The sequence below is a fragment of the Hypanus sabinus genome, chromosome 5 (genome assembly GCF_030144855.1).
Source record: "Hypanus sabinus isolate sHypSab1 chromosome 5, sHypSab1.hap1, whole genome shotgun sequence".
NCBI classification, from domain to species: Eukaryota; Metazoa; Chordata; class Chondrichthyes; order Myliobatiformes; family Dasyatidae; genus Hypanus; species Hypanus sabinus.
The window spans coordinates 14954910-14977307 of record NC_082710.1 but is presented as its reverse complement, the minus strand read 5'-3'; the positions used below and the strand labels follow the sequence as shown (position 1 = coordinate 14977307).

Below are 22398 nucleotides of genomic sequence, written 5' to 3'. Positions count from 1 at the left end.
GTGATTTCTCTCTATGTTTAGATGCACAGGCAATAAACAAATCTCAATCCAAATTTAATGCTACACTTTTCATATTCATCCAAAATTGTTCCCCCAAAATCAAATCACATCGAGCTCAGTTAAATGTTGCACAACTTTCCAAACATAAAAGATAAATAAAGAAGTAATGTCCTTCACTGGAGTTAATTTGAAATAAATATTTCATCAGTTTTGGAACAAATCATTAATCATTAATCCATTAAGTGCAAAACGCATTAGCAATCTCTCACCAAAGTTCAGCACTGCAGTTTGAAATTCAGAACACCGAACATGACCAAAATTCAGAATATTCTGAGAAAAAGATAGTAGTAAAGATTTTTTAAAAAGTAAGGCTCTTTCACTGGAATTAATTTTTAGTACATATTCAGGTGTACAGACCCAGAGCCTCTCAATAGTCCTTGTATGTTAACCCTTTCATTCCCGGGGTCATTTTTGTGAACTTCCTCTCCACCCTCTCCAATAGCCGCACATCCTTTCTTAAATAATGGTTCAAAACTCCTCACAATACCAAGTGCGGCCTGACAAATGACTTATAAAGCCTCCGCATGGCATCCTTGCTTTTATATTCCAGCCCTCTTGACATACGAATGCTGACACTGCATTTGCCTTCCTTACCACCAATTCAACGTGCAAGTTAATCATCAGGGAATCCTGCCCCCTCCCAAGTCCCTTTGCACCTTTGGTTTCCGAATTTCCTCCCTGTTTAGCTAATAATCTACACTTTTATCTCTTCTACCAAAGTATAAACAATTGCCAACACTATATTTCATCTGTCACTTTTGCGCCATTTCTCCTAATCTGTCTAAACCCTTCTGAAGACTCCCTGTTTCCCCAACACTATCTACCACAGCCACAAATCTTTGTACAAGGGACATGGATCATGTGCACGTAGAAAGGATTTGCTTGATGAGGTGTCATGGGCCAAAGTGCCTGTTCTTGTACCGTACCATTCTCTTCTCTCTTCGGCTGTCCATCGATTTTGATGTTGAGGCCTGGGCAAGGTTGCATGGAAGACCGGCAGTTACCCATGCTGCAAGTCTCGCCTCTCCATGCCACCGATGTTGTCCAAGGGAAGGGCACTAGGTCGATACAGCTTGTCACCAGTGTCATCACAGAGCAACGTGTGGTTAAGTGCCTTGCTCAAGGACACAACACGCTGCCTCAGCTGAGGCTCGAAGCAGTGACCTTCAGATCACTAGACCAACGCCTTAGCCACTTACATTCTAATCAAATCTCTCTGAGCTTAATGCCAATGTTCATTGTCAAAGTCCAACTGAAAGAGTGCTTTCACCAGGCAGTCGGCAGTGGATGGAGAAAAACGCTTCTCAAGGCCAATCAGAGACACACAGTGAAATGTGATCATTACCACTGATGCCCACATCCTCTAAATGGTTTACTACAAAATCACTGATACTAATGGAAAGACAAAATGTAACGCATGGTTGCATAGTGGCCTATTTCTAATGATGCCTTACACATTGTTCAGAGAATGAAATAGGTTTGTGTCTACATGCAACAACACTGAGGCTTTATGGAAACAATTTGCCCCACAGCTGGGAAGGAGGCAATTGTCTGGGAAGTTGTGTTCTGCTTCCATCACTTGCTCCTATTTCAGAGACTTTTTTTTCTTCAGTGCCTAAACAAGACACTTTCTCTCCATTTTTGGATGACCATAGGCTGAGGATTTCCATGAGTCAGTGAAGATTTAAGAAGGATATTTTTGCAAACGTTGTTGAACCACTTTCAGAATTTTGGAAAATACCCCAAGATGGAGCTCGGAGTAGAGATTCTGCTTCAGTGTCAGACTGGCCACTTGTCTAATACTCTAGAGGCAATGGACTATCATCGGAGTTTCAGCTGGTATGCAGATGTAGGTCTTGGAAAGCACTTATCCTACCATGGATTGGGAGAATTTTGCAGATACAGCACTGATGGTATCCCACAGAATAAATCAGGGCAAACTGCCCATATTTTTGAGCATCTGCCAGTCTTGTAATATATTGGAACAGCTTGGCTACAACGTAACTAATTCTGGCAAGTAGTCCCTGTTAGTACAGCCGAGATACTACAGCCATTGCTGTATCCAGTGCTCTCAGCTGTTTCTTCATATCATGTAGAAAAAAAACTGGCTCAAAACTGACTTCTATAATCGTCAGGGTCTTAGGTTTTGAAAAGAATTTCCATTTTATGGGTGGCAAGTCTCTATCAAAGGAGGTATGGGCTACTCCTTCCCTCCACTAGCTTGCATGTCACCCTTGGGCAAGTGGTAGCCCCTGTCTACCGCCCCCCCCACCCCCGATCAGGGACACATGAAGCCACGGGAGCAGGGGCGGATGGTCGTAAGAACAGCTGGTGCATTTCACAAGTCCTGGTTACGCAATCATTGACGCCAGGCAGACGATCTCTGAAGAGTTTTGATAATGACTGGGGTCACCCGTCTTGTAAAGGCTCTGACCAAAAGAAGACAATGGCAAACCACTTCTGTAGAAAAGTTTGCCAAGAACAATCAAGGTCACGGAAAGACCATGATCGCCTACAATATGGCACATAACGAATGAATAGATAGAGGAGAGTAGTGGCGGGGAGGGGGGGGGGGGTCTATCTAGATTGATTGATCAGATTAACTGCCTAAGGGAAGAACCTTCTAAAATGGTGTGAGATTTTTATTTCAATGGCCCTAAAGTGCCTTCCAGAAGGGAGACTTTGAAAGAAATAGTTTACAGGGTGGGGTAGTATCCACAATGCTTTTGCCTGCCCGCTACTTTATCCTAGACGCATACTAGCCCTGTAATGACAGGAGACTGCAATCAATTACCTTGTTTTTCACATTTTGAGTTCTGATATCATTGGCTCATTGCCAATATTTTCAGATTTGGCAAATGATTTCATGTTGTGGCCATCCACAGTAACGTGCAAAACTCTTGGGCATATGTATATAGCTGTGGTGCCTAAGATTTTTGCACAGTACCGTATTTGTCAACATGAAACCGAGAGCAAGTCTGTAAATCTGGTGGGAGCCAAGGATGTTAGGAATGGCGCTGGTGGAATACTACAGGAGGGGTGTGGGACAGGTGGCAAAGAAGGAGTGCCAGGGATAAGGGAGTAGTGTGGGTGCAGACACACCCAGCCCTGAGACACCAGGCAAGGTCATTTGATCCCAAACAATTGTTTTATTGATCATAACAGAATGTCTCTCTGGCACTTCCCACTCCCTCCCCTCCCCTCTCCCTTCCTCTTTTTTAAACCATGATTCCCCTCTCCCTGCCCCCTTCTCACTCTGTCAAAATAGAGACCCATATCAGAATCAGGCTCATCATCACTCACGTATGTCATGAAGTTTTTTTTTTGCTGCAGCAGTACAGTGCAATACATAAAATGATTACGGTGCTGTGTAAGTCTTCGGCATCCTAGATATATATACTGTATACCTACCTCAGACTTCTGCATTGTACTGCATAAAAAGTCTTTACAGGTCATACCCGAGCAATCCCATATCACACTGGTTTCTCATATAATCCACATGCAGCATTGATGCAAAAAAGCAACTGCACTGAACAAGGATAGGACAGGGTGCCAGCGGAGAGAGAAACTGGCACGGGAGGGAAACAGAAGCTGGCTGGGTGATGTTGAGGCTGGGAGGGGAAAGGTGAAATAAATAAGGTGGAAGGTGGGGAAGACTAAGGGAAACCCAGCAGTGGTGAGGTGATACGAACACAACGCTGGAAGAACTCAGCAGGCCAGGCAGCATCCGTGAGAAAAGAGTAGCAAACGTTTCGGGCCGAGACCCTTCGTCAGGAATGGGGGGGAAGAGAGGGCCAAAGCCCAGTAATAGAGATAGGGGAGGGGGTAGGGCCTAGAGGTGCCAGGTGGAAAACCAATCAGAGGAAAGATAGGGGGAGGGGGAGGGGATAAGCACAAAAGAACTGTAGAGATAAAGTAGCAGAAAGTTGAAAGGGGAGAGAGGCAGAGGGGGACCTGGGATAGGGGAAAGGGGAGGGGGAGGGAATTACCGGAAATTGGAGAATTCAATGTTCATACCACCAGGCTGGAGGCTACCCAGACGTTAGATGAGGTGAGGTGATAGTGGGGGGGGGGCGAGGTGTTCGGTGTGTTTTTGGTTGGCCAGAAAAAAAACGGCAATAATGAGGGGGTAGTTGAGTGGCAAAAAAACAGGAGTGAGAGGAGGGAAACCAATGTGGAGTGGGTGGGAGAACGTAAATGAAAAGAGTTTTAAAATTTAGAATGAAAGCAAGAGTTTCCAGTCTGGATTTTGCAATTCCTCTCCACCAACCCTTGATTTTCAAATATCATTGCCCAGAAATGGAAAATATTCCCCTTGTTGAATCCCAGCCATCTATCCGCTCTTTTTTTTAAAAATGAAACTTGAATCAATATATTTTTTGTTGTAAATGTATACTTTTAATGATTATGAGCTAGATTTGCAATCAATTTTTAGCTGGTTGGGGCCAGCATTCCTTCCAAATACTTTGCTTTCCTTGTTCTGGTTTAAGTGCAGATTTAAACCCTGTCTCTAAGTTGTGTGTTATGTATCAGAGCCAGCACTTGACAGCAGCGTGGCCTCAGTCCATCGTCCCTACTGATTACTGAGTCATTACGAATGTATTTTTCCACAGAGCTGTTTTACTCAAGTGTACAAAGCAACTCACGGTCACTCAATACCAAACATCCAAATACTGCCTACACTCCCCGCCCTTGCCCCTCCCAAACCACTTCACATTCCAACCTGCCACCACGGCCCCACCCGACCCAACCCTGACGTGGCCAGCATTATCCATTCTAACGTTCAGACCCATATGGACAGGTTGGCTCCTACACACTCTCTCTTTTGCAATCCTGGAGCATGGCGTTTCTATACCATGGAGCCTTAACATTAATTGAGGGGTCTGTGGACCCCAGGTTGGGAACCCTGATCTGGAGGGATCTAATTAATCTTTCAACACATCTTCATGGTCTGGGAGGCATCTGATGCAACCAAAAACCCACAGGGTCATGGGGAGACCCTAACAGATCACCGGACTTTAAGCATTATGAAATATAAAGTCTAGTTTCCTCTTTGGCCCTCTTCAGTTTTGATCACTGCACCATGGAAAGCATCTTGTCCCTGTGCAACACAGCTTGGGATGACAACTGTTCTGCCTGTGACCGCAAGAAACTTGAGGGCGTTGTGGACGGAGCTCTGCACATCACAGAATCCAGCCTCTTCCTAAGGAACACTGTCTACACTTCTCACAACACACACAAAAATGCTGGTGGAACGCAGCAGGCCAGGCAGCATCTATAAGGAGAAGCACTGTTGACGTTTCGGGCCTAGACCCTTCATCAGATTTCCATCTGCAGACCCCAGAGCATGGACTTTGTATCGCAGCCCCGGGCCCGGCCATCGATCTCGGCTGCCCCAGCTACTCAGGACATATTGAAAACTTTTTTTGTGTGTGATGCCTACACTTCTCACTGTTGGTAAAGGGACAACTACACTCACTTGGCCATCCATTGAGATGTTCCCACAACCAATGATCTCACTTTAAGGACTCTTTATCTCATTATTTCAGGCTCTTGTTTTTTTATTGCTATTCATTTATATTTGCATTTGCACAGTTTGTGGTCTTCTGCACTCTGGCTGATGTTTCATTCATCCTGTTACTGATAGATAGATAAATACTTCATTGCTCCCAAAGGAAATTACGTCACAGTAACATTGCAAGTGCACAGATATGCAAATATACAAATATTAGAAGGGAAATAAGAAAGAATAAAAATCAAGTTACCTCAAACAGTCTAAAGGGGTGGTGGGGGGTATCACTTCCCCGGCTATAGGTTGACTCATTACAAAGCCTAATGGCTGAGGGCAAGGATAACCTCATATAGCGCTCTTTGACACAGCACAGTTATCTTAGTCTGTTACTAAAAGTGCTCCTCTGTTCAGCCAGGGTGGCATGCAGAGGATGAGAAACATTGTCCAGAGTTGCCAGGATTTTCCGCAGGGTGCTTTGTTCTACCACAGGCTCCAGTGTGTCCAGTTTGACTCCTCTAACAGAGCCAGCCCTTCTAATCAGTTTATTGAGCCTGTTGGCATCACCCATGTTGATGCCATTGCCCCAGCACACCACCACACAAAAGACTGCACTGGTGACAAAAGACTGGTGGAACATGTGAAGGAGAGGCCTACATACTCCAAAGAACCTCAGTCTCTTAGGAAGTAGAGGTGTATCTGGCCCTTCTTGTACACAGCCTCTGTGTTGGTGCGCCCCTGGTAATTCTAGATCCTCACCACATCCACGTCCTCAACATCAATAGTAACAAGGAACAGCGCAGGCTTAGTCTTCCTAAAGTCCATCACCGTCTCCTCTGTTTTACTGATGTTGAGCTGCAGATGATTCCATTTGCACCATCTGACAAAGTCCTCCACCAGGACCTGTATTCACCCTCCCGTCCTCCCTTTATATACCCAGCTATTGCTGAGTCATCAGATAATTTCTGCCGATGACATGACTCAGTGTTGTATCTAAAGTCCAAGGTTATACAGGGTAAACAGGAAGGGAGCCAATACAGTCCCCTGTGGGATCTCAATGCTGCTTAAAGCCATGTCTGACACACAACTCTGAAGCCACTCAAACTGTGGTCTGTCAGTCAGTCCAGGATCCAATGGAAGTGCCGACCTGCGTTGAATGGAGCTTTCCCCCAACAATGAGGGCTGTATACTATTGAAGGCACTTGAGAGATCAAAAAGCAGGATCTTGGCAGTGCTGCTCTGCTTATCCAAACAGGAATTGGCTCTGTTCAGTAGGTAGATGACAGCATTGTCGACTCCAACATGCTTCTGGTAGGCAAACTCTAGGGGATGGAGGGCTAATCTGTCCAGGGGTCAGAGGTGAGCCAAGCCCAGCTTCTCTAGGGTCTTCATGATGTGTGAGGTCAGGGCCACTGGTCAGCAGTCATTCAAGACTTTCCGTTGGCCCTTCTTGGGTACTGGGACCACATGTGAGGTTTTCCACACAGTCGGGACCCTTTCCAGGTTGAGACTCAGATTGAAAATGAACTGGAGAACTCCACACAGCTGCTTGGCACACTCCTTCAGGAGCCTGGGGGTCACACCATCCGGTCCCAATGCTCTGCCGTGTCTGAGTTTCCCCAGAGCCCTTCTCCCCTGCTCAGTAGTGAAGGTGTGTCCATGGTGACTGGGGAGTTGGTGGAAGGTGGGGGCTGGGGCTGGGGGAGGTGAGGATCAGGATGATAGTTGGTATGTGGAGGTGTGGTTGGTAGGTGCAGGGACAGTGATAGCCTGTGTTGTTCATCCATGTGTTGAACTAGAGGGAGGAGGAGGCAAGAAGAAAAGGAGCATTGGTACTGAGGGAGCACTGGGTCCCTTGGCAACTGAACTGGTATGCTGAGGGGGGTGTGAACAGGAGGGCAATTGGTAAACCTATTGAAGAATTGGTTTAACTCATTAGCCCATTCACAGCTGCATTCTGAGGCTCTACAGCCAGGCTGATTGAAGCCAGTGATGTTCTTCATGCCTCTCCACACCTCCCGTGTGCTACTCTGCCCAAGCTTGTTCTCCTGCCTCTCCTGTATTTCTCTTTAGCCACCTTGATCTTCTCCTTTAGCTATTCTATAGACTTGCTGAGTATGGCTGTAGGAAAATGAATCTCAGGGTTCTATGTGGTGACATATATATAGAAGGATAATAAAATTTACTCTTAACTATAAAACAGTCAGCATTATGAAAGACCTCACCCACACTGGACATTTGTTCTTCTCCCCCCTTCCATCAGGCAGGGGATACAACAGCCAGAAAGCATGATCATCAGGCTCAAGGACAGCTTACAACCCATTGTTAAGACTATTGAGTAGTTCCCTAGTATGATAGATAGATACTCCTTTGATCCCAAAGGAAATTACATTACAAGTGCACAGATACACAAATAGTGGAAAAGAAGTAAGAAAGAATAAAAATAAGTTACCTTAAAAATAGGATGTACAATATTTATAAGTCAAAGATTAAAAGATCACTTCCCCAGCTCTAGGTTGACTCATTTTAGAGCCTGATAGCAGAGGGTAAGAATGAACTCACGTAATGTTGTTTGGAGCAACACAGTTGTCAAGACAGACTCTTGTCCACACAATTTATCTTATGATCTTGCAACTTATTGTCTCCCTGAACTCTATCTGTAATCGTAATACTTTATTTTGCACTCTGTTACCATTTTACATTGTGCTACCCGTGCTATTGTAAAATGAACTGATCTCTCTTTTGCTTCTCAAAGACTCAGAATGATCTGCTGTACATTTCCAACATTTCCTGCATTTTCATTTTAGCTGCCTTTTATTTTCAATGTATTTAATGGTGCTGCTAAAAGCCTGAAGGTTAAAATACATTTAACCCAACATAAACTGATTTTTTTAGATTTCTCAATACATTTAAAGAAAGGAAACACACATAGAGCATTCCTTTCATGATATCAAAGTCACTTTGGATTGCTTCAATGGAAATGAAATATGGTCTCACGCATACTTGTTGTAGACAAGGTGGCACATCAGATAAAGAGATTAGCTTTACTGTCACATTTGTATCAGGACATAACAGTGAAATGCATCCTTTTGTGCCAACAAACAACACAGCCCAAGGATTGCGCTGGGAACAAGGGTCATCAAGCTTCCAGCACCACAGAGCATGCCCACAACTTACTAACCTAACCCTAACATGGGAGGGAACTGGAGGGAGCCAGAGGAAACCCATACAGTCACAGGGAGAGGTATCAACTGGAATTGTACACCGACTGGTGATCGCCAATGCTATAAGGCGATTGCGCTAACCTCTATGCTACCGGTATTAACTTTAAGTTATCCAGTCAAGTCTAAATTCCTGGATCTTCAACAATCCATCTGATGTCTCTTAAAGAGTTACTGAGAATCACTCTTCCTCAAAGCTCAACTATCTTTGATGAAACAGTCTTTAATATTTTAAATGCTACAGGGACACCCTCTCATCACAAAAAGTACATAACCTCTTTTCACAAGCTTCACAAACTGGGCCAGATGCATTTAATAGAATGTGTGCACATGCATCAATAAGATAACAAATGCACATGCATCAATAAGATAACAAATGCACATGCATCATTAATATCAAAGTAATCACTTAAAAAAATTACTCAACCACACTTGCAAAAATAAACTACTTTCTCCAAAGAACGGTAGACAGCTTTTTTTTAAAGATTTCAAACACTTCAGAGTCTCAATACAGAACAAAAACTTCAGATTTTATAAGATCATGTTAAATAAGTACTTTGCATTTCAATCACACAAAAACAAAATTTAAAGGGTTCTGAAATAAAAACGGAATGTGGAAAAGGTCATACTACGTCACTGGAGAAGAAAGAGCAAACATTTCTCATCAATTCGACGCTTTCAGTGATCACCAAATTTAAACATTAACCACATTTTCTCTCTCCCCCCCCACACGCTGCCTGAACAGCTGAGTATTTCCAGTGCATCAAATTTCATATCAGTCCAGCTGGTTCCCCACTCTATGCATGAAACATGGGGAACATGAACACTCAACCTCCTGGTGTTCAAGTTAAACATTTTGCCTTCACTTCCTAATATATCTGCTAGAGAGAGACAGAGTACCACAGCACAGAAACAGGCCCTTGGGCCCATCTAGTCCAAGCCAAGCTCTCTTCCTGTCTAGTCCATGCCAGGCTCTTTTCTTGCCTAGTCCCATCTACCCGGATCTGGACCATAGCTCTCCATACTCCTCACATCGATGTACCTATCCAAACTTCTCTTAAGTGTTGCAACTAAACCCACATCCACCACTTCTGCTGGCAGCTTAGTCCACACTCGCACCACTTCCCATCGCTGCCTGTAAGGAGTTTGTACGTTCCCCATGTGACCATGCGGCTTTCCTCCGGGTTCTCCAGTTTCCTCCCACCCCACAGTCCAAAGGTGCACTGGCTGGTAGGTTAATTGGTCATTGCCTGTGAATAGGCTAGGGTTAAATCAGAGGTGGCACGCCTCGAAGGACCAGAAGGCCCTACTCCATGCTGTATCTCAATAAATAAAAAATCTCTGAGTGAAGAAATTGCCCTTTAGTTTCTCCTTAAGTATTTCCCCTTAAACTATGACCTCTAGTTCTAATCTCACCCAACCTCAGGAAGAAAAAGCCTGCTTGTATTTACCCTATCTATACACCTCAATTTTGTGTAACTCTACAAGATCTCCCTTCATTCTCCTGCAATCTAGGGAATAAAGCCCCAACCTATTCAACTTTTCCCTACAACACAGGTCCTCAAGACACAGCAACGTCCCCACAGATCTTCCCTGTACTCTTTCAATCTTACTGATATCTTTCCTGTAAGGTAGGTGACTTGAACTGTACACAGTACTCCAAATTTGGCCTCACCGACACCTTGTACAACTTCAACATAAAATCCCACTCCGGGGTTCAGTGCTCTCCACTGATTTGTGATAGTCAATATGCAATCTTATCCATCTGTGACGCAGGACTTTAAAGTTTATTGGTTCCTTTACCTCTGATGATCGTGTAGTCATGCTGGCTCCTGGTTTTGATTTAGCCGAATCAGACTTAGTACCCTCCTTTTGGAAAAAACAAATCATAAAGTTCAAAGTAAATTTATTATCTAAGTACGTAAATAATAACCATAATAGTATCAATGAAAGACGGCACCAACTTGGGTGTTCAACCAGTGTGCAGAAGACAACAAACTGTGTAAATACAAAAAAAAATAAATACTAACAATAAATAAATAAGCAATTAATTTTGAGAACATGAGATAGAGAGTCCTTGAAATTGAACCCCTAGGTTCTGGGGACATTTCAAGGATGGGGCAAGTGAAGTTGGGTGACATTATCCCATTTGGTTCAAGAGCCTGATGACTGAGGGGTAATAACTATTCCCGAATCTGGTGGTGTGTGTCCTGTGTCTTCTTCTTGATGGCAGCAGCTAGAAGAGAGCATGACCTGGATGGTGGGGGTTCCTGATATAAGTTTACTTAAACCATCTTCAGGGAGGTATTTTAGGTTACAGAGAATTCAATACACTGAATTCCAATTCATTGAGATACATGGGGACCAGTATACATTGACCCAATTAATCTGTAGTCCCAATTAGCTGAAGTTTCATTTACATAGTTAAGAAAGTATAAAAAAACACAAACCACCATTTAACTGAGTAACAAACTATCTATTTAAATGAAACAAATGCTATTAATACCACTACAATCTGATAAGACTGCGTATTAGTTTCTAATGGTTACCAACAGTGACATTTATCTAGTGAATGCTGCTGTTTGGTCCTGTAGGTTAAGTCTTTCAGCAAGTGTTAAATCTTTTTTGTGGCACCTTGGCAAGATTCTGAATTTTTTTTAAAACAAAATCAAAAATAAAATGGTAAAAAAACACTGCTTTTTGAATTGGGGTGCGTGGGCACAATTGGATAATATAACACAAGCATAAGCAACTGATGCTATTTGAAAGCTGTTTGCTCCAAGGATGGTGTGGTGTGTAATAGCCGCACAGGTGCACAAGACTGGTGCTGGTTAGAAGCTATTCAGCGACAGTCTCCTGCCTCAGTTAAGTGGCAGAGTGTTCCAAATAACCAAAGGGAATTCTGTCTATTTTCTCGATTAGTTTTTGTTCGTTAAACAGTTGCCCTGATTAACTAGAATAAATTGTGTATGAAAATGTTGTACAATATCACTGAATCATACAGCACATAAATCGACCCTTCCAAGGCCAAGCATAATCCCCAAGTACACTGCATGATGTTCATATACTCGGCCATTTTGTTAGGTACCATTAAAGTGGTTACTGAGTACGTGTTCATGGTCTTCCGTTGCTATGGACTGTCCACTTCAAGGTTCAATGTCTCATCCAAATAGAGAAAAAAATCAAAGCTGAATGCAGACAATCTTGAGTAAGTATATATCGTGCATTAGTCCAATAGGGGGCAACTAAATACAACCATTTGCCTAAGTGTCTCCACTGACTTGAAGAATTAGTAACTAAAACAGAGATATAATGAAATCGTCAAAAAGATGAAAAACTCTGTGTCAGCATGATTTGAAGTGTGCTGTGTGAAAAATTGTTGGAATTACCCTTTAAAATAATTAATTTAAAACGCAGATTAAATTATATAAATAATTGAAAAGGAGAAGTATACAAGTCTAAAGGGAAAGGATTTTATTTATTTATTTAGAAATACTGTGTGGAATAGGCTCTTCTGGCCCCTTGAGCCGTGCCACCAGCCTAACTGCTGAACAACTTAGGAGTGATCAATTAACCTACCAACCGGTACATCTGTGAACTGGGAAAGAAACTGTAGCACCCAGAGGATACCCACATGTCCCACGGGGATGATCTACTGTACAAACTCCTTTGGGAGGACGCCAGGACTGAACTCTGCACTCCACTGTAAGAGTGTCATGCCAACCACTATGCTACCATGATTTAGTCAAGGACTAGAACTTAATGGACTGGTGTCTCCAAGAGTTGACATAATATAGTAGCTTTTCTCTGTGCAGCTTAGTTTAGTGATTTATGATACAGTGGCATTGGGATATGAGATTTCATTTCACCTCACAAGGCCTTTTAAATCTTTACAAAAGTCAGAAGTATTGATGCCATGTGAAGTTCTGTTTTGCATTGTGCTAGGACTTTTCTTTTTAGAGTGAAGAAGGGTGAGAGGTGTTTTGACAGAGATGTAAAAGGTGATGAGGCATAGATCGAGTGGACAGCCAGTGACTTCTTCCCAGATGGGAAATGGCTAATATGAGGGGCTATAATTTTAAGGTGATTGGAGGAAAGTATGGGGGGGGGGGATATCAGAGGTAAGATTTTTTAGACAGTAAGTGGTAAGTGCGTAGAACATGCTGTCAGGGTTTGTGATAGAGGCATTGAAGAAACTTGTAAATAGGCACATGAATGACAGAAAATGGAGGGCTGTGTGGAAGGGAGAGCATAGATTGATTTTAGAGTAACTTTAAAGGTTGACACGTCACTATGGGCCAAGGGGACTGTACTGTGCTGTAATGTCCTATGTTTGAAATGGTGTATTGAAGAATTATCATCGCCTTCAGTACCAGAGGTCCCAACACACTCAAGCACAATTAAAAATGCCTACCATTCAGTGTCTAGACTGCATTTCAGGAAATCTGATCACTTGTCTGTACTTCTGACTGCATACAGGCAGAATCCAAATAGCAAGGCTCCAGAAATAAGGACAACAAAGAGGTAGTCGTGGGAGGAAGAGGAGCTTCTGCTGGATTGCTTTACTGGGGCGTGTTCAATGAGTCATCAGAGGATCTGAACGAATACACCATGGTTGTCATGGGGACACAGGCGAGAGTGTCCCACAAAATCTTTCAGAGTCTTCCCTAACCAGAAGCCCTCGTTGAACCATGAGATCCACAATCTGCTGAGGGCCAAATCAATGCCATTCAGGTCTGGTGGCCAAGTTAAATACAAGATCTCCAGAAAAGCAATCACATGTGCAAAGTGGCAATTCCAGACCAAACTTGAAGCTCAGAAGGATGCTCAACGACTATGGCAGGGCTTGAATGTTATCACCTCCTACAAAGTAAAACCAAGCGATACACAGTGCCTATAAAAAGTATTCACCACCCTTGGAAGTTTTCATGTGTTAATGTTTTTCAACTTTGAATCACAGTGGATTTAATTTGGACTTTTGGCACCAATCAATAGAAAAAAGACTCTTTCGTGTCAAGGAGAAAACAAATTTCTACAAATTGTTCTAAACTTCTTACAATTATTAAAAACAAAATAATTGATTGCATAACTACACACCCCCTTCAAGTCAATATTTAGTAGATGCACCTTTGGCAGCAATTACAGGCTCGAATCTGTGTGGATAGGTCTCTCTCAGCTTTGCACATCTGGTCACTGCAATTTTTCCCCACTCTTCTTTACAAAACTGCTCAAGCTCAGTCAGATTGCATGGGGCTTGTGAGTGAAGTCCTTTTCAAGTCCAGCCACATATTCTCAATTGGATTGAGATCTGGACTCTGACTTGGCCACTCCAGGACATTAACTTTGTTTTTAAGCCATTCCTGCCTAACTTTGCTTTATGCTTGGGGTCATCGTCTTGCTGGAAAACAAACCTTCTCCCAAGTCGCAGTTCTCTTGCAGACTGCATCAGGTTTTTCGTGAAGATTTCCCTGTATTTTGCTGCATTCATTTTACCCTCTACCTTCCCAAGCCTTCCAGGGCCTGCTGCAGCATGAAGCATCCCCGCAGCACGATGCAGCCACCACCATGCTTCACAGTAGGGATGGTGTGTTTTTAATTCTGTGTGGTATTTGGCTTTCACCAAACATAGCGTGTAATCTGATGGTCAAAAAGCTGAGTTTTGGTTTCAGCAGACTGTAGAACATTCTTCCACCTAACTTCAGAGTCTCCCTCGTGCCTTCTGACAAACTCTAGCCAAGATTTCATGTTTTTTTTCCAAAAGTAACTTTCCCTTTGCCACTCTCCCATAAAGCTGTGACTGGTGAAGCATCCATGCAACAGTTGTTGTATGCGCAGTCTCCCCCATCTCGGCGACTGAAGCTTGTAACTCCTCCAGAGTTGTGATAAGTCTCTTGCTGGGCTCCCTCACTAGTCCCCTTCCTGCACAGTCACTCAGTTTTTGAGGATGGCCTGCTCTAGGCAGATTTACAGCTGTGCCATATTCTTTCCATTTCTTGATGATTGATTTAACTGTACTCCAAGGGATATTCAGTGACTTGAAAATGTTCTTGTATCCATTTCCTGACTTGTGCTTTTCAATATCCTTCTTGCGGAGTTGCCTGGAGTCTTCTTTTGTCTTCATGAGGTAGTTTTTGCCAGGATACTGACTCAACAGCAGTTGGACCTTCCAGATATAGGTGTATTTTTACTACAATCAATTGAAACACCTTGACTGCACACAGTGATCTCAATTTAACTAATATGTGACTTCTAAAACCAATTGGTTGCACCAATGATGATTTGGTGTGTCATATTAAAGAGGGCAAATACTTATGCAATTGATTAATTTATGTTTTAAATTTGTAATTAATTTAGATCACTTTGTAGAGATCTGTTTTCATTTTACATGAAAGACTTTTTTCCTGTTGATCAGTGTCAAGAAAGCCAAATTAAATCCACTGTGATTCGATGTTGTAAAATAATAAAACATGAAAACTTACAAGGGTGTGAATACTTTTTATAGTCACTGTATGTAAAAAAAGGCTTCCCTCTCAGATGAGCTCAATGCCTTCTATGCTTGCTTTAACTGTCAAAACAGGGAGGCACCTTCACGAACTCCCACAGCCCCCAATGACTGTAGTTTCAGTCTTTGAGGCTGACGTGAGAGCATTCTTCAGAAGGGTGAACTTAAGGAAAGGATGTGGCCAAGAAGGGGTACCTCACCAAGAACTAAAGACCTATGCTGATCAGCTGGCTGCAGTATTCACTAATATCTTTAACCTCTCGCTTCTGCAGCCTGAGGTACCCACCTGCTTCAAGCAGGCTTCAGCTATACCGGTGCCTAAGAAGAAAGCGTGATAACCTGCCTCAATTACTATCATCTTAGCAGACCTTCATCCACAGTGATGAATTATTTTGAGAAGTTGCTGATGAAACACATCAACTTCTTTCTGAGAAGTGACTTGGATCTGCTCCAATTTGTCTAGCAAAGCAACAGCTCCACAGTAGATGCCATCTCATTGGCTCCTTACTCAACCTTAGAACATCTGGACAGCAAAGATGCTTACATCAGGATGCTTTTCATTGACTACAGTTCTGCATTTAACAGTATCATCTCCTCAAAACTAATCAATAAGCTTCAAGACCTTGGCCTCAATACCTCTTTATGCAATTCAAACTTAATTTCCAAACTTGTAGACACTTCCAGTGAACATCTCCATTACAATCTCCATCAGCACAGGTGCACCAGAAACCTGGGTGCTTAACCCCCTGCTCTACTCGCTTTAAGCTTATGACTGTGTGGCTAAGCACAGCTCCAATGTCATATTCAACTTTGCTGACGACACTACTGTCATTGGCTGATTTAAAGGTGGTGATGAATCAGCATATAAGGGAGAGATTGAAAATCCGGCTGAGTGGTGCCACAACAACAACCTTTTACTCAATGTCAGCAAGACCAAGGAGCTGATTATTGATTATTATTGCCGATTATTATTCAGAAGCAGGAAACCAGATGCCCGTGGGCCAGTTCTCATCATAAGATCTGAGGTGGAGAGGGTCAGCAACTTGAAATTCCTTGGTGTCATCACTTCTGTCCTGAGCCCAGCACTTAAGTGCAATTATGAAGAAATCACAGCAGTGTCTTTAACTCCTTAGTAGTTTGCAAAGATTCAGCATGACATTGAAAACTTTGACAGACTTCTATAGATGTGTGGTGGAGAGTATATTAAGTGGCTGCATCACAGCCTGGTATGCAAACACCAATGCCCTAGAACAGAAAATCTGACAAACTGTAGTGGATATGGCCCAGTCCATCACGGGTATAGACCTTAGTAACAACCAGCAGGTCTACATGCACATTGTTGCAGAAAAACAACATCCATCATCAGGGACCATCGCCACTCAGGCCGTGTTCTCTTCTCATTGTTGTCACCAGGAAGAAGTCTCAAGACTCACACCACCAGGTTCAGGAACAGTTACTACCCCTCAACCATCAGGCTCTTGACCAGAGGGGATAACTTAACTTGACTTGCCCTATCACTGAACTGTTTTCACAACCTACAAACTTACTTTCAAAGACTCTTCATCTCATTCTCAATATTTATTGCCAGTTTATTATCACAGCTGCACCCCCCCCCCTTTACAAAGGTAAAGTGTTCCCATGGAACCTTTCTTAAGCCGGAATGGCAAAAAGCGAAGAACCATTAATTTTTATGGGAAAAATTTTCGTAAAAGCGTAAATCCTCTTTGTAATGTGAAAACAGGTTACTAATGGAGGTCTTTTGTAAAAGCAAAGTGGCGTAAAGCAAACATTTTTAAAGCGGGGGGGGCACCTATATTTATTTACACTTTATTTTTTTCTCTCAGCTCAAGTTGGTAAAACCTGAGCTACGGGCATAGCCAAGCACACTCAATTTTGCTAGGAAATTTACAAAAGAAAATAAGACCAGAATTAGGCCATTCAGTCCATCAAGGCTGATACCAGATCCCACTCAACCACATACACCTGCCTTTTCACCATAACCTTTGATGCTATTACCAATCAAGAAACTAACAAATTCCACTTTAAATATACCCATGAACTTGGCTTCCACCACCGTCTGTGGCATAACATTCCAGAGATTCACCATTTTCTAGCTAAAAAAATCTTCCTTATCTCTGTTCTAAAAGGTCGCCTCTCAATTTTGAGGCTGTGCCATCTAGTTCTGGATACCTCCAACATAAGAAGCATCCTCTCTGCATGTCCTTTCAACACTTGGTAGGTTTCAATGAGATCCTCACACATTCTTCCAAATTCCAGTGAGTACAGGCCCAAAGCTGCCAAACTCTCCTCATACATTAACCCCTTCATTACCAGAATCATCCTTGTGAACCTCCTCTGGACTCTCTCCAATGTAAACAGATCCTTTCTGAGATGTGGGGCCCAAAACTGCTGATAATACTCCAACTGCAGCCTGACAAGTGCCTTGTAAAGCCTCAGTATTATACATTATCATACATTTCAAAACACTGTGTCCCATCTGCCACCTTTTTGCCCATTCTTCCAATTTGTCTAAATATTGCTGAAATTGCATTGCTTTCTCAGCACTACCTATCCCTCCACCTATCTTCGTATAATCCACAAACATAATATTCGTACAATACCGACCCCTGAGGAACACGATTAGTCACCGGCAGCCAACCAGAAAAGGCCCTCTTTATTCCCACTCGTTGCATCTAGCCTGTCAGCCATTGCTCTATCCATGCCAACATCTTTTCTATAACACCATGGGATTTTACCTTGTTAAGCAGACTCATGTGTGGCACCTTATTTGCACAGTTACACAACACCCAATCTAAGATGGCCTTTCCCTCAGCAGGCTCAAGCACAAGCTGCTCTAAAATGCCATCTCGCAGACATTCAATAAAATCTCTCTCTTGCAGTCCGACACCAACCTGACTTTCCCAATTCCCTTGCATTCTGAAATCCCCCATTACAATTGTGACATTACCCTTATTACATACACTTTCCAGCTCCCTTTACAATCTAGACATCTTGTCTAATATTTGTATACGATTCCTCGTAGTAGTTTTGCAATTTGTTAACTCCACCTACAAAGATTCAACATTCTCTGATTTTATGTCACCACTTTCTTTCCTTTTTCAATCTTTTTATTAAATTTCAAATTAATAAACATATCAATATTGATAGTGATACATAGAGATCAGTATTACATTAACAATGGTTAACATGTAAAAATACATATTTCAAATAGCAAATGGAGTTTAGCCTCCCAATCTCTTAGTAATTGACCATGAAAAAGATATTTATAAAAGAGAAAAAAACACCCTAAACTAAGAAAAATTAAACTAAAAAAAACAAAGAAATTATAATTTGTTGTTAACTCCGCTCCTCTATACATGAACAAAAAAAATTACTAAAAAAGGATTCAGACAGGGTCAACTTACATCAAATGAAAATATTGAATAAATGGCCTCCAAGTTTCTTCAAATTTCACCGAAGGGCCCAAAGTACAGCTCCAAATTTTTTCCAAATTTAGACATGCTATCGTTTGGGAAAACCATTGAAATGTGGTGGGGGGTGGGTTGGCATCTTTCCATTTAAGTAGAATGGATCTTCGGGCTATTAGTGTCACAAATGCAATTAAACAACAAGCTGATGGGGATAGATGACATTGAAAATGATTCTTCAATGTGTGCCAGACACGCTTTGATACAATTTAAGGTGGTTCATAGAGCTCATATGTCCAAGGATAAGTTAGTTCGTTTTTACCATCATATAAATTCTATTTGTGATAGATGTAATTCTGAAGTAGCTTCCTTGACACATATGTTCTGGTCTTGCCCTCTTCTAGGAAAATATTGGAAAGATATTTTTGATATTATTTCAGTATTTCTGCATGTTGATTTACAACCTCATCCTATTACAGCAATTTTTGGACTACTAGTGATAGACTCCAGTCATGTCACTACTTTCTAAAGATGTAATTCCATCTCTTATCAACAAAGCCACACCAATGCCTATATCTTCCTGCCTGTCCTTTAGATACAAAGTATATCCTTTGATTTTAAGTTCCCAACTAGGGTCTTTTGTCAGCCATGACTCAGTGATACCCACAATGTCATACTGACCAATCTCTGATTGTACCATGACTTTGTCCACCTTATTCCAAATGCTACCCACATTTAAATACAGCACCTTCAATGCTGCATTCTTCGCCCTTTTGAATTTTGCCTCTGTGGTACAATTTAACTCTTTGTTCTGTCTGCATTTGCACCCAATCATTGGCTTCTCCTTCCTTACATTCATATTACATCCATCATCTACTAGTAAACCTGCTGGGTCATCCTCAGCTCTATCATACTGGTTCCCATCATAGTTCTTCCAGAGGATTCTAGTGGAGTTTAGTATTGTGGCTTTCTGAAGATTTACATAGATATTACTGTGTAGCCTTAATTGTTTAATGCTATTGTGCAGTGCCTCTGGGATGACACCATTTGTAGATATTACAATCGGGACATTGTATACCTTGGTCATGTTACAAAGTCTTTCAATTTCTTCTTTCAATTCAACATATTTCTGGTGCTTTACACTTACTGATTTCAAAAAGTTATGTGTGTTTGCAAGGGCTATATCTATTAAATAAGTTGCCCTTGCTTGATTATCCGATATTATATCTGCATGGTTATCATGAAATGTCCTATCTGTAATAACAGGTCATTCATAATATAATCTGTGGTATTCTGATTCTAAAACTGGATCAAGCTTGCATTTATAGTAAGGTGCAATTCATTTATGAATTTGTATTTTAAAGCATGCTTTTGATGAAAGATTTTTTAAAAGTTCATCGATGGGATGAGGGCTTTGCCAGTTAAGCCAGCATTTATTGCCCATCCCTAGTTGCCTTTGTGAAGGTGCCTTCTTGAACCGCAGCAATCGCTGAGGTGTAGATACACACACAGTGCTGTTAGGGAGGGACACTTGATTGTGCCTGTGCAAGTAATCAGATTGTGTTAAAATGTTACAGGATCCTGTAATGTGTTGGATTGTTTCTGGCTTTTTTCAGCACTTTCTGCATTCTTGAATTTTTTGGCTCTTATTATGTATTTTTGATCATTTTTTGTGTTCGCCACCTGGTCATGTATTGCATCTGTTTCTGGGAAGAGATTTCCAACTCCGAGCCAGTTGTTCAATGCTTCCTTGTCAACATCTAAGTCTGCACCTTTCCTTAAGTTTAATGTTCTGCATTTGTCCAGTCCAAGGTTTATGTTTATATCTTTTGAGAATAGTTCTACTATTTTCATTAATTGCTTTAGCTTGATTGATGAAGGAGCATATAGTTTCAAATCATCCATGTATAAGAGGTGTATTCAGGCATAGTTGATTTTACTGTTTCTGATTTGATACCCAATTTTCTTCCAATTCAGTAAATTAGAGAGTGGTTTAAAGCTGGATGGAAACATAGTGGACTTAGAGTCGCCTTGGAAAATGCTTCAGTTTATTTTGATATAGCGAGTTGTTCTTTTTTGGTAGTTCACAGATAGGGCGATTACAGTATGCCAATGCTTCATTAGATGTTCCAGAGATTTCACAAGTATTGGGTGTAGTTTATATATATAGTAAGAACTTCTAATAACCATGAGTATGGGAGTCAAATTCCTTTTGCAGTCAATATAGCAATATGAAAGATTTCTGCATTCCACCAGGTTTGATTTAGAATTACGAAATCTATTATCAGTTGTTCTATACATCCTTTCACATTTCTGCGGCATCCTTTCTGGTCGTCTGTAAGTATGTTGTGGCTATCAGCTGAGAGTTACGTGATGTTACAATTTTATATATAGTTTGTAAACAATAGGATGATACTTTGATGAATCTTTTATGATTTCCTTTTAGGTAAATGATACATTTTACTTTCTATCAGAAATTTCAGGCACTTTTTCAGGCTTAAGAAAATTGTTGATATGCAATAATAGGTACAATGAAGGCAAGTAACTTTTTATACCAATAATTATGAATATTATCACTTCCAGTACTTTTTCCAGTTGTGGGTATTTTCATAACCTCTTTCAACCTCTTTGTTGGTAATTCTATGCTGGGGTTGCTGACACTTTGGTGTTGAATTTAGTTTCAATATCCTATATAAAAGTTTTTCTATTTGTTTCTGAACTGATAATTCTATTTTGTCCTAGTCTGGTGCATTTCATCCACCTATTCAATCTGACTTCGTATTATTTTTACTTTCTCTTTGTATTTGCAGTTTGTAGTCTTTTGCACACTGGTTTCATGCCCAGATGCCGTAGTCTTCCATTTATCCTTTTATGATTATTGGATTTACTGAATATGCCCACAAGAAAATGATTCTCAGGGAATATGGTGGCATTTATATACTTAAAAAATAAATTTATTTTCAACTTTGAGCCACGGCACTCCAGCAACCTCTGACAAGTCCAATTAACCCTAATCACAGGAACATTTACAATGACCAATTGTTCTACCCGGTACGTCTTTGGACTGTGGGAGGAAACCGGAGCACCCAGGGGAAACTCACACCCTCCCTGGGGAGGACATACAGATACTCCTTACAGATGACACCGGAATTGAACTCCGAACTCTGACACCCCAAGCTGTAATTGCAGGGCACCGGAGTTCAGAGTTCAAGGGCAGGGCTAGGTACAGTTTCTCAAAGGCAATGGCTTAACTGATACACCCCAGTGATAGGATGATCTCAATGAACCTTGTAGATTACAAACAGTTGCTAGACTGCTGTGGAGACCAAGTCAATGTGCATATTTAAAGCAGAGGTTGATAGATTCGTGATTAGTCAGGGTGTCAAAGGCTAAAGGGAGATTGCAGGAGAAGAGGGTTGAGAGGGATAATAAATCAGCCATGATGGAAAGGTGGAGCAGACTCAATGGACCAAATGGCCAAATTCTGCTGCTTTATCTTATGGTCTAAAAACTACACACAAAGACTGACAAGCAAACAACGTCCAAAAGACAAACTGCAAATATAAAAAATAAGTAATACTGAGAACATGAGTTGTCGAGTCCTTGAAAGTGAATTTATCGGCTGTGTCTAGTGAGCAGCTGAGTGCTGTGGTGAGTGAAGTTATCCACACTGGTTAA

The 22398-nt window shown here is 41.7% G+C and overlaps 1 protein-coding gene across 10 annotated transcripts in view; it reads right to left on the bottom strand.

The window, feature by feature from the left end:
* cast (calpastatin) overlaps positions 1–22398 on the bottom strand; it is a 197830-nt gene that overhangs the window by 154071 nt on the left and 21361 nt on the right. For 9 of the 10 annotated variants that reach the window (XR_009512107.1, XM_059969426.1, XM_059969427.1 and 6 more), the window contains exon 2: positions 10594–10659. The exons of the other annotated variant lie outside the window; for it this stretch is intronic. Coding sequence is in view for 8 of the 9 variants with exons in the window: in XM_059969426.1 (XP_059825409.1) it covers positions 10594–10659 (66 nt within the window). In the remaining variant the exon portion in view is untranslated. The remainder of the gene's footprint in view (positions 1–10593; positions 10660–22398) is intronic. 10 annotated transcript variants of the gene reach the window in all.